The sequence below is a fragment of the Protopterus annectens genome, chromosome 4.part0 (genome assembly GCF_019279795.1).
Source record: "Protopterus annectens isolate FY-2018-M chromosome 4.part0, PAN1.0, whole genome shotgun sequence".
Lineage (NCBI taxonomy): Eukaryota > Metazoa > Chordata > Ceratodontiformes > Protopteridae > Protopterus > Protopterus annectens.
In genome coordinates this window covers 1,219,310,649-1,219,327,790 of record NC_056733.1, presented here as the reverse complement: position 1 = coordinate 1,219,327,790, position 17,142 = coordinate 1,219,310,649, and the positions used below count along the sequence as shown (strand labels likewise).

The window sequence follows — 17,142 nt, the reverse complement described above, 5'->3', positions numbered from 1 at the left end:
CTCAGCAAGGGCAGTGGCTACACATCTGAGGCATTTTTCAAAATGCATCCGTAGATGCTGACTGTGCAACAGCTTTTACAAGGCAGTACATGCTCTGTGTGATCTATAGATGTTCATTCAGATCAGTGTTGCAGTGGTCCTTACGACTGGAATTTTGGCTCCTAGGTCTCCCTGTACATCTGGCCTGCTGCTCCGGATTGCCCCCACCCCCCCCACCCCCAATGTGGTCTGCACCCAGCCTCTGGTATACCCAATTATACCAATACAAGAAGAGTGTCTGTCTATGCCATTTTGCCATTTTAGAGTTTTCTTGACCAGAGCCCATAGCAGGGGCCCCTAAAAGAGAGCTGTTGGGCCAAAGAGCAGCCTGAGGAAGACAGCCGTATTCCATTCCCAAGGGATTCGGACATCTCCTTCTATTGTAAGTTGTCTCTAAACTTGTACTTTCTCAGTCTTCATCTGAAGCCACAATTATCAAGAGAAGTTTCCATGAAGTCATCGTCCCTGGAGGCTGTGGGATTGTACCTCCTCATTTTAGATATGAATGTTGTTTAGTTGTCATGATATCAGATCTGGATAAGCAGTTCTTTTCGCCCTCTTTCCTCTGCCCCATTGTTGATATGGTCCTGAGGTCTTGTATTTGGTTTGTTTCTGCTCCTCCATAGTGCAGTGTAATAAAGATCTATTAAGTAAGCTGCTTTGCAGAGCATTGCTTGTAAAAGTAGAGGGGCTAGTAGCCTTGAAAAGTTTCAGATGCCAGGTTGACGAATGCCTTCAATTCCTTAGTCCTCCTGTTAATGAGGATGGACCTGCTCATACAGTTCAAATGTTACAGTAAGAACATAACTTCATTTAGCAACAAAACCTCTGAGTACAGGGAATAAGAAAACTTAATGGACAGGACCTGATGTAGCATTTTTCCCCCCCGAGGAGAAAATCATCCAGCATTGGATTTATTGAGAATATATATAAGTACCCTAGGCTTATTTGGTGAAGAATTACTGTAAATCAGCCAGTAGTATGTCCTGAAATGGAAGGGGGCTGGGTACTGCATTGAGCCTTTTTCACGCCATTTCTCTTCTGGTACTTAGCACTTATATTTTGTTTGTTTTATTGCACTTAACTATAATCCTGAAAATGCAAATAATTTGTGAAGATGTCCCAAAATCTTTGCAGTAGCTGTTTTATAACTTGTGATTTTTGGGAGTTTGTTCCTTTAAATAAAAGAGTATATACCCATTAGTTCAGATTCAGAGATTTCATATTAACCTAGGAATGTTCAGTTAACTTGTAATTTGATACCTGTTAATGTAGCAACAGAGGTGAATGAGCAGAACTTTTGTTTCATGTGACTTAGCTTCACATTCTTTAACTGTCTGTAGTGCACCTGCAATGAATTTGCATTCATAAATGTCTGAAAAAATGTGACCTCTGTCGTCAAATTGTGAAGCCATTTGTCAGTTACAATTCCAAAGTGCAATTTGTAAAATATTATGCTCTTCTAGGTTTTGAAAGTGATTGTAAGATGCCCTTATTTCTAATAAGTGCATCATTTAAGCACTGATTTGTTTTCCAGTTCCAGCTTTCATACTTCACTGTTTATATGACACCGTGGATTACTGTATTATTTAAAAAAAAATAGCATGTGATGATCAGCATCATTTTGTTTTCTAGCCGACATCATGAAGAGTTTTGATATATGCATGTAGGTATTTCTTATTGCACAACTTCTGCCAAAAACACAAATGCAGTTACAGAGGACCAGATCTAACAGTTGTTCATTTGTCCCCATTTAATTGCTTGGGAGCTGTTCTTAATGACATCTTCATATTTCACTTGTAGAGTGGTACCGCAACATGAAATCAAGTTCTTTTTACAAGTACAAAAACCTTTACCATGTTTTTCATTTGCATGAAGGAGACTGTTATTTCTTGCCTTTTAGCCGTATTTTGAACTGTGCTGTCTAGTAGCCCAGTTTGATATTAATATGTAATTGTTACTGCTTTTTGTTTTAGAAAGATGGTACTTTTATACTTAGTGGTTGTAGTGCCACTTGATCCCTTTCCTCTAGCCGGAGCACATTAATGCTGTATTTCTCATACGTATGACCAGGGTTTTTTAATAATGCTATGAATTGAATGTTTTGCTGACTCGAAGCAGCTTTTATCAACTCATGAGCACTTTTTAAGGCAGCCTCTTCCTGTACTGTGCAGTACTGCTGACAATGCTGTCTCCCTGCTTACATCTTCGATCTGGTTTTGTTATTGTGTGGTACTGTCAGCTTGGTATACGTACATTACATAAATAAGTGGCTGTAAGCAAATTGCTTAAAATGTGAATAAAAATGCTTACCACTTTTTTCCCCTTCCTATCGTGGACTTCATGTATTGAAACTGCCTGGTAAATGTGTTGAATGCAGCAGGCCTGAATACCGTAATCCATCCAGTGTGAAAATGCCCCAGAGACTGTGGAAGGAAGATGGTGTACTCTTCTAACTGATCACTTAACATTTTCACTATTAAAACATGTACGTTGATGAGTGTCTAATTTAGTATTTTAAACTATTTAAAATGTGTAGTCTTCTTCCTCTAAATGTATTTATTTATAAGCAGGATTATTGTCAAAGTTTTTTTATATGCATATTTTTTTATTTGAGAAGTAGCTTTGTTTCATTAGAGGAAAATAAGTCTAGGGATTGCTTTGGTGATGCAGTCATCAGAACTAGATAATTGATTTTAGAAGGAGCCCAGTACAGAAATTTCAGGCTGCGATTTAATAGCCTGAAAAAATGTAGTCAGTCCAAATGTAATGTTGCATAGCCTTTATGTTTCAAATTCAAAATGTATGCAGATAGTAAATGTTAAAGGAGTTTTTAATTTTTAAACATTTTTTTTAGTTTTACGGTAAGTATGAAGATTTATTGTGGCAGTGATTTTAGCTCTCTAAATGTGTTTATTTTTGTCTCTTATTCATATTTAGGCAAAACAGGAGTTTTTTGAGATGTTGTCAGAGCACCATCTGGATGCTCAGTCCCGCTGGAGCAAAGTGAAGGACAGAATGGAAAGTGACTATCGTTACAAATCTATGGAGAGTTCATCACTAAGGGAGGAACTCTTCAAGCAGTACATAGAAAAAGTAGCTAAGGTAAGCATTTCAGTAAAGAGTGCTAGTTATGCATGGAGTTAAGCATACTACATGCACTAAAGTTTGTGTATCTGTCTAGTGTACCTGATTTCACATTTTTGTGTTTCTGTCTTAAGTTGCAAACAAAAATGTAGGAGCCAGGTCATTGGAACAAGTGCCTTCTTATATTTTTTATAACAGATTTCATTTAGTTAGTTGTATCTTTGCGACCCCTCTAACGTGTATACTGGAGTAACTGCAGGTGAGTTCTTGCTGTCAGTCCTAATGAGGTGTTGACCATTGAGGTGGGAGCTAGCCTTGAAAGTACCTTGTGTATATGGGGGGTATGTAAGGGCCTTGCCTTGACCCAGACACAGCTTGAGTACAGCTTTCTTGTAATATGCACAGCTCAGAAGTCAGCATTAAAAAAGGCACTGTGGATTATGCTGGTGAGATGAGTGGCTGGATTCCAGGGTCATGTACGTTTCTGGTTCACCTACTCTCTAGATGTTTTACAGTATACCTGTTAACTGTTCAGAATTTCTCCGCGTCCAGATTTTTGCTTAACATTTTTGGTGAGTGCTTTGTAATATTTGTGGTTTCCTGGTAAATCATTAAGGATTGAAGTCACTAAATAATGACATATATTTGGGTTGCAGTTATATCTTTCAGAGATTGTATGCTAATAAATCATTTGTTCTAGCAACTTTCTAAGTTTGTAAGGGCAGTATTTAAAATCTGTCCCTGATTTTGGGCTTTTGCACCATTATTTTGATTTAGATCAGAATTCTTGTGCTAAGAGGTTAGGACAGATATGTTCCAGAGTAGTCTTCCCCTGAATTGAGGATGTCCACTTCATGAAAATTGTGTGGGATGAAAGCAAATACCATTCATTAAGTGAAATTATGCAAGTGGTGGTTAAATATTTGAAGTCTGCTTTGTCTTCTGGAGTATAGTATGAAAAATAAATTTAGAATATTTTTCTTTAAGGTTAAATTTTACAAAGGTGGGAACAAATGATACCCTGTCTTCACAGTAAGTGACAGATTTGTAAAGTGTATTCCATGGACATCCTGTAGTGCTACAAAATTTTTTGATCATTAATAAGCTTGTAACCCATGGAGCTAGAATTGACTGCTGCACAGTATGCACTTTCAACCCCATCTGTTCCCTTCTGTTAAGGACTAAGATTGCAAGTTTCTTCAGTCATGTTTGCCGAATGAGTTTAATTTTCTTGGTGTTGTATTACAGAGGTCTGCATTATTTTGGGGGTAATTTTTTAAACTTCTTTCCTGAATGATTGACAGAATAATTTTATTAATGGCTTTTATTTTTAATTAGCTTTAATGTTTTAATGTTAACTTGACGGTGGTGTCTCCTGTTTTAGAAAACAGCTTCAATAACCACAATATTGATTTGCAGTTGAATTTGACATACATTAATAACAATGAAAAAATTCAATACTTTTCATATACATAAAATTTATATGATATCCAAAAATGGATTGTTGATGGATGGATACATAAAATTTCCATCCAAACTCTATTCTTTACTCTCCAACATTACTTCATGCTTGCATCCTTTTCACTGCGTACCCAACATACTTAATCGTTTACTTGCACATTGTTTTATGTACATTGTCTTCAAACACACCATTTTATTTGTATGAAGTTTTTCTCACTGGTAATAAATGATTCTCAAGTATTTTATTGGCTTTACATTGTTCGGTACATCATTTAAAGTTGGTTTAGTATTTGATTTCCACTTTTCTGTGATTGTTTTGTGTCTGCTAACAATAATACTGTGTCTCAGCAGTTCTAAACATAGACACCAACTCAGTGGGATCGTCTCCTTAGTGTAATATGTTCCTCAGACAACTGTGTTAGTGTTCTTTAGAGAGTCTTTGAACTTAACTAACTCCACACATTAGTAAAACAAATAAATGGCCGACCAGGAGGATGTAAAAAAACAATCCAAAAGAACACCTAAACTTACAGTAATATGAAAATACTCTCTATTTGCAACCAAAGTAAATAAATAATAAAATAATCCACAAAACAAGCACTTTAGTCTTCGAATTCGGAGACTTTATCAAGTTGAATTAAACATAATGGGTTTGTACATTTGAATGTTATGTGTTCATGTTTATTCTTGAGAAGCGTGTTTTGATTGGCTTACAGTTGGCATGAATATTTAAATCAGACCTCAGTGTATGATTTAATTCAACTTGATAACGTCTCCGAATTTGGAGATGAAAGCGCTTGTTTTGTGGATTATTTTATTATTTATTTACTTTGGTTGCAAATAGAGTATTTTCACATTATTGGAAGTTCGGACATTCTTTTGGATTGTTTTTTACATCGTCCTGGTCGGCTGTTTATTTGTTTTACTAGTTTGTTGGTTTCCTTATTTTAACTCCACACATTCCCAAAAACTTTGCACCCAATTCCCTTCACATCTCTGACATCTACCTCCATTTAAAGGTAAATTCTCTGATGTCTGCTGGGAGTATAAAAGTAACTATGTAAACATTTCCATACTAGTATACTGAATCTTCTGGCCTTTGTAGCATACCTAGAGACCTTATAGATTTCCTGCTATTCTTCTGCAATTTATGATATTCTTTCCCAATCTTTTCTGATCTCCTCTGGTTGGTTCTTATAATTGTCATGCGTTACTGTTTATCCCTTACTTAATAGCATCTTCTGTGTTTGGCTCCACTAAAACCGTACCAGTGCTGGTCTTTCATGCAGGAGGCTCTGGCTTCTGATGACTGCTCTAAAACCGACAACTTCTCATGTCATCGGATCACCTCGGCCTACTGCTTGGGGGGAAGTCTGTTGATCCACTGTTGTCCATTTCATTATGCATCAAAAATGGGTCTTTGGATCTGTCCTCGGATGCAACTTGGCCATTTCTTCCAGACATACAACCTGAACCTCAAACTCCTCCTCCCCGTGATGCGTCACTACTCTTCAAACCCCCCCCCGATCTCGTTTGTCGCTATTCCAGCACAGACGCGATTGCGAGCCCATCTTCAGTTAAGTGGAATTTTCTTATCTCGTCTTGTAAATTTTCCTGTAAGTTTAGACCACTTTCTTCCTTTTAGTAGTTAGTGTTCTTTTAGATATAACCCCCCTCCTTACTACCTTTTCTGTTAAGGAATGGATATTATATTTGGTTGCAAGCATTACTTCATTTTATTTTCTTTTTAATCACAAGATTCTGTATGAGTTTTGTTTTGCCCTATGAAAAGTTGTTTGCTAAAATTGTATTTTAAGGGAAACAAACAGTATTTACACTTGATTAGGTTCATGAATCTTCACTAAGACATTCTCGGTTACTTTTATCAAGTTCATGTTTCTTTTTTGAAAACTTTTTTATGTTTGACACCATGTCTACACTAAGTGAACATTTATTTATGCTTTTAGTGTAATACAACTTTAAATGTGAAGGTATGTCAGTGGGTTCAATTAAGGCAGCTGTTTGTAATTTTGTAACACACACCCCTTTTTTGGGTTTTAAATTGTGTTTGATGATTTTTTCCTTTGTCTGAAGAAGTCTCCCTACTAAGGGAGACGAAAAGCGCTTTACTTTTACGTTTTCTAATAAACCTTTGGAGTTTTACACCTGCTGGTTCGGAACCTTTTGGTTTGTTTTTTGATATTTCTGATCATGACGAATTGCTAAACTTGAGTACTTATGATTGAGTTAGCTACATTATTTTCAGATGTTGAATCTGTTCATAATAACTTTGAAGATGGGGATTTATGTTTGGTCTATGGGCCTATCCCCATACCTAATTTTCCTTCTGACAGCACCTTTATGCCTCCTAAATGCTCACATGCCATCAGTGTGTTTGAAAATACTGTTTGTGCTAAAACTGAACGTGAATTTAGTAGGTTTTGTAAAAATAAAAAGTGCAATCTTAGTAAAAATGAATGATTAGCACTTAAACAATTGAGAACAATGTTAGACAGGATAGTTGTTAAAGAAGTGGATAAAGGGGGCAATTGGGTCATCATTGACACTGGACAGTATGAAAATATGGTATTAGAGTTGTCTGGGGCGAATGTATATAAAAAAATTACATGGGAATTCGTTGCAACAATACAGTGAGGAACTTTGTGAAATATTGGAAAGAGGGGAATGTGTGGGTTTTTTTGAAATCCAGTGATGTTAAGAAACTCATGGTGAATGAACCCAAACACCCCTATTTGTATGCAATACCAAAAATTCACAAAAATGTGAACAACCCCCGAGGTAGACCCATAATGTCAGGTATAGGCTCATACATAGAGAAAGTCAACAAGTTTTTGGATTTTCATTTAAAAACGTATTTGTATCGAGTTGTGTCTCATGTTAAAAATACTAGTGAGGTTTGTAAGGATTTGTGTAACATGAAGTGTAATCAAAGCTATTTTTGGTCTATTGTTGATGTGACCGCTTTGTATACAAATATACAGATCAGATGGGGCTTGGAAGCTGTGAGGAAGATTATGGGAGAGGGACCCCATACCTCCTTTTTGCTGTCCCTTTTGGAATTTAGTTTAACGCACAATTATTTTGTGTGGAAAAAAGAATTTTATTTACAGTCCAAAGGTACAGCGATGGGGGCATCTTTTACCCCGTCATATGCTGTCATATACAGGGGTGAATTTGAAAAATTGCTCATGTTCCAAAATCCTTTTTTTGTTAGTAACGTTTTGTATTACAAACGTTATGTAGATGATCTCATTTTTGTATGTAGGGGTGACAAGATGGGGTTTGAAAAATTCATGGCGGAACTTAATGAGAATATGCATGGACTCAAGTTTGTTTGGCAATGTACGGATAAAAATACAGCATTTTTAGATGTGGAATTTTACACTGATGGGCAAGATAGAATTCAACATAGACCATATAGAAAACCAACATCTGTGAATAACTTTTTGCATGCTGACAGTATACATCCCCTACATTTGCTCAGGGCGCTGCCATATGGTGAATTTAGGAGAATATTTTTAATACCTCCGATAAACAGCTTAGGGCAACATTTATGCAAGAGGTACATGAAAGGTTGTCTCTAAGAGGGTAGTATGAGGCAACTCTCTCCAAAGCCCAAAATACGGTTTGTCAAAAAGTGTATAGGGCAGATTATCATTTTACAGAAAGAGATGAATCAGAAAAAGAGGAAAGGTTGTTTTTGGTAACTAAGTGCTCTGAATTTTCTGAAATTTTGGAGGGAATAATAAGACAGTTTTGGGGTATAGTGACTGAGGATGTCCTAGTGGGAAATCTTTTTCCCAAGCATGTTACTTTTTCCTATGGCAGACATAATTTAAAAGAATTGTTAAATAGAAAAATCTATGGGACGGGGAATGATACTGTCGGTATGTACAGATGTGGGAAGTGGTCTATATGTACTGAGGTTAAAAATTTGCATGGTGATAGGATTAATGGCAAGGCTTATTTTGCCAAGGAGAAATTTAATTACAACTCATGTGGGGTGATTTATATCCTTGGATGTAATTGTTCCAATACCTTGTGGTATATAGGGCAGACCACAAAACAGGTTAAGGTTCGAATTTTGGAACACATTGGGGATATTAGAAGGAAGAATTTGGATAGCCCTGTGGCCAACCATTTTGTATCTTTACATCAAGGACAAACGGGGGGGGATTGATCTTTAGTGTACTTGCACGACCTAAGGGTCATAATGGTAATTTTGAGAGAATTGAACAAGCTTGAATTTAGGATGATAGTTAATTATCACACATTAAGTCCCATAAGGATGAACTTAGTAATATGACTTTGTATTAACCATAACAAAATTTAGGAATAAGTAGAATAAAAAATAAAATTATTTATGGAAATGAATTAATTGAATTTTTATGATAAGTTGTATATGTGGGCATTTAGTCCGTAAGGGCATAGGTATGTTAATTTATTAAATAAATAAATGCATAAAAATTGCTATGTGATGTATATTGGTTTCTATTTTTGAGGTGTTCATAGTTGCACTTTAAAGGAATCAGCTTTTTGTGTAAAAAATATATAATTGATTGATTGGTTAATTGTATATAATTGTTTTTGGTATATAAGGATGTGATTTTTTTTTTTTTAAGTAAATTGTTCCATTGAAGGCAAATGGCCGAGGTATCAGAACGTATGATTGTACAATAAAAGAAAAATCTACATTTTTTGAGCATTGTTCACCTCTGATTTTACTTCTTTTGATGTTTTTTTTTTTTTTTTTTTTTTAAGTCAAGTGAAGGTTTCTTGATTGGTGGTTGTATTTGTGAGTTATCCAGTGGACCCTGGCAGTACAATGATCTGTTCAATGTCACCCATTATCAGCCCTGGTCAGGCTTACTCTGATTTGCAGGCATCAGCTGTAGTGGTGGATGATTACAGACAATCTTCATCTCTGCAGACCCTTTGCCCCCCCCCCCCCTTCAGCCACAGTGACCATGGATGCCTCACTGTTGTGGTGGGGGACATTTTCAGGGAAAGATGGTCCAAGGCACGTGGTCCCCCACAGAGACCATATTGCACATAAACTTCCTGGAGATGGTTTTTCTCATGTTGCAAGCCTTTCAGGACCACCTTCCTCTGGGGGCAGTTGAAATCTTGACCAACAGTATGTCGGTGGTGTGGTACATCAACAAGCAGGGGGGACCCATTGTTACCCACTCTGCAGAGAGGCAGTGAGGGTTTAGGAATGGGTGATCGCTACAGACAGCTTTCCCATTGCAATGCACATTCCAAGAGAATTCAGCGTTCTGGCAGACAGTTTGAGCAGGTCGATATTAAGTACTCATGAGTGGCCCCTGAACCATCCAGTAGCAAAGGAGATTTTCAGTCATTGGGGCCAAACTTGCTGCAACCTATTTGCCTTTCCCCTAAACAAGTGCAGCAAGTACTTCGCTCTGAATCCCCCTTGTGGGAGAGTCTCCCAGGGACACTATAGTCCATGATTAGCCCTGAGTCTCCTTTTATGCTTATCCTCCATTCCCCTGATACCCAAAGATGTTAGTGTTTCACTGTTGCAATCATCACATTTGGGTTATCCCTGCCAGGGTAGCCCTCGGCCAGCCCGAGTACCAGAGGCTTAGTATTTCTGCATCAGTTGCTGTTGCGTCAGGACTGACGTCAGGTCGTCAGTAGTATAAAGTAAGGCAGCCGACACCATTACATCAGTCTGCCACTGAGCCCGAAGCAGAAGCAGTTCGCACAAGTGCCGGTTGACCGCTACCCGAGTTTCGTCTTTCGAATTGAAGCTGAAGTCTTCTAACGCTAAGTACCTCATGGGATTCTTTTTTCTAGGACTAACCAATGTCAGAAAAAGTTAGCAATTGTCTCACCTGTGGAAAGCAAATACCACACCGAGACTTTCATTCTTACTGCGTCACTTACTTAGACCCCCAGACCACGACGTGCCCCTCTATCGCTTTCGTGCTTTGTTCAACGCCAGAACTATACATCGTTGGGCCCTTATTGTAGCTAGATATTTTCGCTTACAGTCCTTGAATTCCAATAGGGCTTTGGTAAGCCATCCAACAGCAGGTCTTCCAAAAAAAAACATAAGGATAAAGACAGAGACAGACTGCACCGGTCCAAGCTTACCGACGACACTTCCGTTAAGCTAGTCGTTAGTTCTCCGGTCCTCAGTGAGTTGCTTTCGCAGCCCCTGATGCCCGCTTCTGTGGATTTGCAGGCTGCTACTGAGACCCTCAACTCTTCTTCGACTAAGGATCCTGCGGTTGTCTCTCCCTTGGAAGGGTCCGGAGCCACTGAGCAGGCACCGGCTTCCGAAGTAGTACTTCACTACCGATTCTCTGCACAAACTGATGACTTCTTTCGCGTCTACTGTTCTTTTGAACACGACCAAGTTTCTAAGGCCCAGGGTATGAACCACACCCAAGAAACTGATGACCCACTCTCAGGCACCTGCTTCCTTGCCTCCGTCTCAAATGTGTAAAATGGAGGAAGAGCTTATCATGCTTATCAGGGGAAGCCAAGCTTACCCCTTCCAAAAGGAAAAGAGATCTGTTCCCCAGTAGTTTTGTCTGAACAGGAGTCTCATGACTCTGATGCATCTAAATATGAAGACGTGCAACCCCTTTCTGCTTATGAGGATTCTGATGCAGAGGATTCCATTCCCTCAGCCTCTCCACCCAAGGACTTTTTCTTTGGGGAAACCCTTCATACCTTAAAGGAGCATTTACAGTGGGAATGTCAGGACTACGATCAGTCTAAAAAGAGATGCAGGGAATTCTTAGATGTTCCAAAGCACAGACCCCTGGCCATTTCCCCAGCCCTGGATGTTGTGGACGATGTTTTCCTGGTATCCAGTTTGACTCCTGACAACCTACTTCCTGCACCCAGAAACCTGACCAGTATTAGAGTTCCTGACTCACACAAATTTATTTTCAAAAATCCTACTGCTGACCCTGAGCTTATTTCTCAAGGGCCTAATGGTATTAAAGCAACCTCTGCTAAGAATCCCACCCCCTCAGATAGGGATTCCCGAGCACTAGACAGCTGGGGTAAAAAAGTATACACCTCTGCTACTCTTGCAATCAGAACACTAAATTGCCAGTTCCATATGCTAAAATTTCAGCAACATATCATGGAACTCCTCAAACAAAAAGTGTCTTCCTTTCCTGCTTGTGCAGAATCTAAAGAGTTACAAGAGTTAATGCATTTTGCAAGCCAAGTAACTAAACACAGATTACACCGTGGTTTTGATGTCCTAGAAGCTTCTTGCAGGGCAGCAGTCACCACCAGTTCTGTCCTTAGAAGGCATGCATGGCTTAAGGAACAGCCCTTGCCAGACCATGTTAAATGTAAATTGTTGGATGCACCCTTGCACAAAGACAACTTATTTGGCACTAAGGCAGAGGAGATCTTAAAAAGGATGGAAGAAAAAGCTAAATCTATGCAGACAGTTAAGGATTTCTTACAGGTCCAGCCACCCAGGTTCAGTAGGCAGTGCCCCTCCAAGCACTGGTCCTTTCCTGCTCCCACCAGATCAGTTCAGCCCAGACCCTCCAGACAGCAGCCACAGGGAATGCAGAGATCAAAACAGTGGAATTCCTACACTTCAAAAACAGGGAGTTCTAAGCTGCCCCCTCATGGTAAGAACTCACAGTGACTCTCCTCCACCACCCCCTCCCTCTGCCCACCTTCATTTACCCCTTAGGAGGAAAACTCTCCTTTCACTCAAGCACCTGGGCCACCATTACCAGCGACCACTGGGTCCTCAACATAGTGTCCCAGGGATGCAAATTTTCTTTCCACACTCTTCCAACCCCAAAAGGGTTCCCAGATCTACCTCCAAACCAGTGGGCAGAGGTGCAAAAGCAAGTCCTTTCCCTGCACTCTGAGGGCAATAGAGCACATTCCTGCAAAACAGAAAGGCCAAGGTTTCTACTCCAGTCTTTTTCTGGTACCCAGAAAAGAGGGCACCTGGTGCCCAATCCTGGATTTTATCCATTCTAAACACCTTCCTGGTGATACCAAAGTTCAAAATGCTCATCCTCCAACAACTGCTACTCATGCTCTCTAAGGATGCTTGGCTAGCCACCCTAGACCTAAAAGAGGCATACCTCCACTTTCCTATCAGGGAATCATGCAGGAAATGCCTATGTTTCAGGGCAGGATCTCTGCACTTTCAGTTCTCTGCACTTTCCTTTGGTTTATCTACTGCTCCCAGACTTTTCACAAAATGTCTGGCTCCGGCCATTGTTTTTTGCAGACAAAGGAATATCGAAATTTACCCATATTTAGACTGCCTAATTCAGGCAGACAGTCAGGAAAACCTGCTCAAACACCTGGCCTTTGTAAAGTCCCTACTGGCCTTGCTAGGGTACATTATCAACAAAAAGAAATCCAAACTAGTACCCACCCAAAGGATTATATTCCTGGGAGCAAGCCTGGACATAGCATCCCAGATGGCATTCCTTACACCAGAAAAGCAAACTTACCTGACGGCCTACTTCTCTCAACTAGCCACCCTTTCCCCAGTTATCTGCAAGGAAAATTCTGCAAGCTTTGGGGTTCATGGCATCTTCCATTCTACTCATTCCATATGCCAGACTGCATGTGAGGAAACTTCAGTGGTACCTAAAAAGTCTTTGATGTCAACACTTTCAAGACCTGGAAACTCTCATACCCATGATACCTTACCTCAGGAAAGATTTTCTTTGGTGGGCAGCAGCATGCTCCCACAACAAGGGACTACCTTTCTCACCATCCCCCGCTGCCCAGACCCTTACCACACATGCATCAGACTGTGCCTGGGGTGCACAACTGGACGGCAGGTACATACAGGGCCAGTGGAGCCCACAGCAAATCCATCTGCTCATCAACCAAAATGAGATGATGCTGTTCGTGTTCCACTGTTGCAGTCATTACATTTGGGTTATCTGCCTGCAGGTAGCTCTCAGCCGGCCTAAATACCACAGTCTTGGATTCTTGCGTCGGATGCTGTCTCCTCTTCCATGACGTCAGGTCTTCAAGGGTATTAAACATGCAGCCGACGCCATTACATCGGTCTTTCTTGCCGCGAGGTGCCCAAAGCAAAAGCAGTTCACAAGTGCCAGTCGGCCAACTCCTGAAATTTTCATTTTTGAGTTTCAGCGCCAAAGTCTTCAAAAAAAGCTAAGTAACCTGTTGGGGATCCTTTTTCTTCCTCTTAAACCAATGTGAGTAAAAGTTAACAATTGTCTTACCTGTGGAAAGTAAATACTTCATAAAGATTTTCATTTGCACTGCATTCCTTGCTTAGGCCCAGACCACAACGTCCCTCGCTGTCGTTTTTTTTGCTTTATTCAACCCCCGAACTGTTCGTCGTTGGTCTATTTTTGCAGCTAATTATTTTGTTTCTCGGTTTAACTATCCAGAAATGTCGTCGGTAAGCCATCCAACTACCGATATTCCAAAAAAGTAAAGATAAAGACAGAGACAGTCCGCATAGGTCCAAAACTGCCGACGACGCTTCCACTAACCTAGTCGCCAGTTCGCTGGAACTCAGTGAGGTGCATTCGCAGCCCCTGATACCCACTACTTCAAATTCGCAGGCCTCTGCTGAGATCCATTCGGAGTCCAGTATGCCGTGAGATGCTTCTTCGACTATGGAACCTGTGGATGTCTCTACCTTGGATGGGTCCGGAGCCGCTGTGCAGGCACCAGCTTCTGAGGGTGTATTCACGCCTACAGACTTGCATTTCAAACCGACACCATCATCTTCTTCAAGGCCTAAAACTCAACCCACTCCTAGAAAACCAACGTCCAAACCACATGGTCAGGCCCATATGCCTAAAAAACAAATGATCATGGCTGAAGACCTTATTACTTTAATTAGGGAAGCTAGCCTTCCCCCTGTAAGAGACCTACAACTGATTTTCCTTCTGATTCTTCTGATCAGGATTCTGAAATTTCTGTTTCTGCTGATTTCCAGGATTTGCCCTTATCTACCTATGAGAATTCTGATGCAGAGGATTCCATTCCCTTGCTACCCCTCCAGAAGAATTTTCTTTTGGTGAAACCTTGCACACTCTTAGGGAGCATTTCCGCTGGGAAAGCCAGGATTACTCCGACTCCAAAAAGAGTCTTAGTGAATTCTTACTCCTCCCTCAACACAGGCCTTTAGCTATCCCTCGATGCCTTTTTGGAATCCAGCCTGGCCCCAGAATCTTTACCTCCAGCTCCCAGAAAACCTGACCGATATTACAGAGTACCTGACTCTCTCAAGTTCCTCTTCAAGAATCCTACTGCGGACCCAGAGACCATTTCCCAGGGACCTAAAGGAATTAAGGCTTCTACTGCCCAAAATCCTACCCCCTTTGATAGAGATTCCAGGGCCTTGGACAGATAGGGTAAGAAGGTATACAATTCTGCTACCTTGGCCATTAGGGCCTTAAACTGCCAGTTTCATATGTTAAAGTATCAGCAGCATATTATGGGTCTACTTAAACAGAAAATTATGTTGCTTCCCGACTATGCTGAACATAAAGAATTACAGGATTTAATGCGTTCTGCTGACCAAGTTGGTAAACATGCTTTGCAATGTGGTTTTGATTCCTTAGGAGCATCTTACAGGGCTGCTGTCACTGGGTCTGTACTTAGAAGGCATGCTTGTCTTAAGGAGCAAAACTTGCCAGATCAGCATTCTCTCCAGTAGAGCTCTTTTGATTTTGCACCTTTAACTACTAGTGGACGTGGCTTCAGCATTTAGAAATTGAAGTTATCACCTTACATTTTTAACAAATACCCATTGACAGAGATCATATATAAATACAATTTTGTTTGCTATCATGTATGCTTCAAGATAAAATTTTCCAGTACCTTGTATGTAACATGGTTTTGGAGTTATTAATGCAAATATGAACAGGCAATATTTGACGCCTAGAGGAGCAGTAAGGTGTAACTGCAGAAACGCCTGGAGATGTCACTTAAAGTTAAAGCTAAATTACTGGATGCTCCCTTAAACCAAGACTGCCTGTTTGGCAACAAAGCAGTAGTCGTCCTTAAAAATATGGAGGAAAAATCTAAATCTATGCAAACTGTTAAAGATTTCCTGCAAGTGCAGCCTCCCAGATTTAGTAGGCATTGGCCTTCTAAGAATTGGTCCTTTCCAGTCTCTTCTTGGCCTTCTCAAAGGCACACACAGGCCTAAGCAGTGAAGGGGCTCCCACTTCCAAAGCTGGAAGTAGTAAGACCCCCCCCCCCCGTGGAAAAATGTCACAATGACTTAACCTTAGACCTTCCAAGCCCCGCTCAACTGCCTGCTCCCTTAAGGGGAAAGATTGCCCTGCATACAAAAAACTGGGAACTCATTACCCAGGACAAATGGGTTTTAAATATAGTCTTCCAAGGATACAGATTCCACTTCCATACCTTACCAACCCCAAACGGTTGGCCAGGCCTACCTCCAAATCATTGGGCAGAGGCTGAACAGCATGTTCTCTCTCTTCTACGTATCAAGGCTATTCAGCCTGTCCCAGCAGAAGAAAGGGGACAAGGTTTTTACTCAAGACTCTTCCTGGTACCCAGAAAAGACAGCTCCTGGCGTCCTATCCTGGACCTCTGTTCTAAACACCTTTTTGGTAATCCCAAAATTCAAAATGCTAACACTTCAACAGCTGCTTCCTATCCTAGGCAAAGATGCCTGGTTGGCAACCTTAGATTTAAAGGAAGCTTACCTGCACATTCCAATAAGGGAATCTTGTAGGAAATGCCTACGCTTCAGAGCAGGCTACATGCACTATCAGTTCTCTGCACTTCTCTATCGCTTATCTACTGTGCCCAGGGTATTCACAAAGTGTCTAGCTCCCGTCATTGCATTTTGCAGGCAAAGAAACTTTCAAATATACCCATACCTGGACGATTGTCTAATTCAGGCAGAAAGCCAGGACATGCTATTGAAACATCTGGCATTTGTAAAGAAACTTCTGACCTCGCTGGGGTACACCATAAACGAAAAGAAATCTCATCTAGAACCCTGCCAATAAATTGTATTCCTGGGAGCAAGCTTGAACATAACTTCCCAGATGGCTTACCTCACTCCAGAGAAACAAGTTTGACAGCGTACTTCAGACTACTGGCCGCAAAGACCCAGCAATCTGCAAGGAAAATTCTGCAAGCTCTGGGGTTTATGGCCTTTTGCATTCTACTAATTCCATATGCAAAACTGCATATGAGGAAACTACAATGGTATCAACATTCTCAGGACCTGGAGACAATGATTTCTATCATTCCTTGTATAAAGAGCTCCTTTGGTGGTCAGAGGCCTGCCACCTAAACAAGGGGCTCCCTTTCAGTCTACCCCTTGCCGCCCAAACCCTGACTACAGACACATCAGACTGTGCGTGGGGGGCTCACATGGCAGGGCGGTGCATTCAGGGCAAATGGAACCCGAGTCAGATGCACCTGCATATCAGCCAAAAAGAAATGTTAGCTGTACAGAATTCCCTGACAGCTTTCAAAGACCATGTCCTTCCAGGACAGTTATTGGTAAAGACAGACAACACC

General features: G+C 40.6%; 1 protein-coding gene across 1 annotated transcript in view; it reads left to right on the top strand.

Annotated features, from left to right (window-relative positions):
- TCERG1 (transcription elongation regulator 1) overlaps window positions 1-17,142 on the top strand; it is a 2,274,660-nt gene that overhangs the window by 1,573,386 nt on the left and 684,132 nt on the right. Inside the window, exon 14 of the mRNA XM_044069876.1 lies at window positions 2,980-3,144. Coding sequence (XP_043925811.1) covers window positions 2,980-3,144 — 165 coding nt within the window. The remainder of the gene's footprint in view (window positions 1-2,979; window positions 3,145-17,142) is intronic.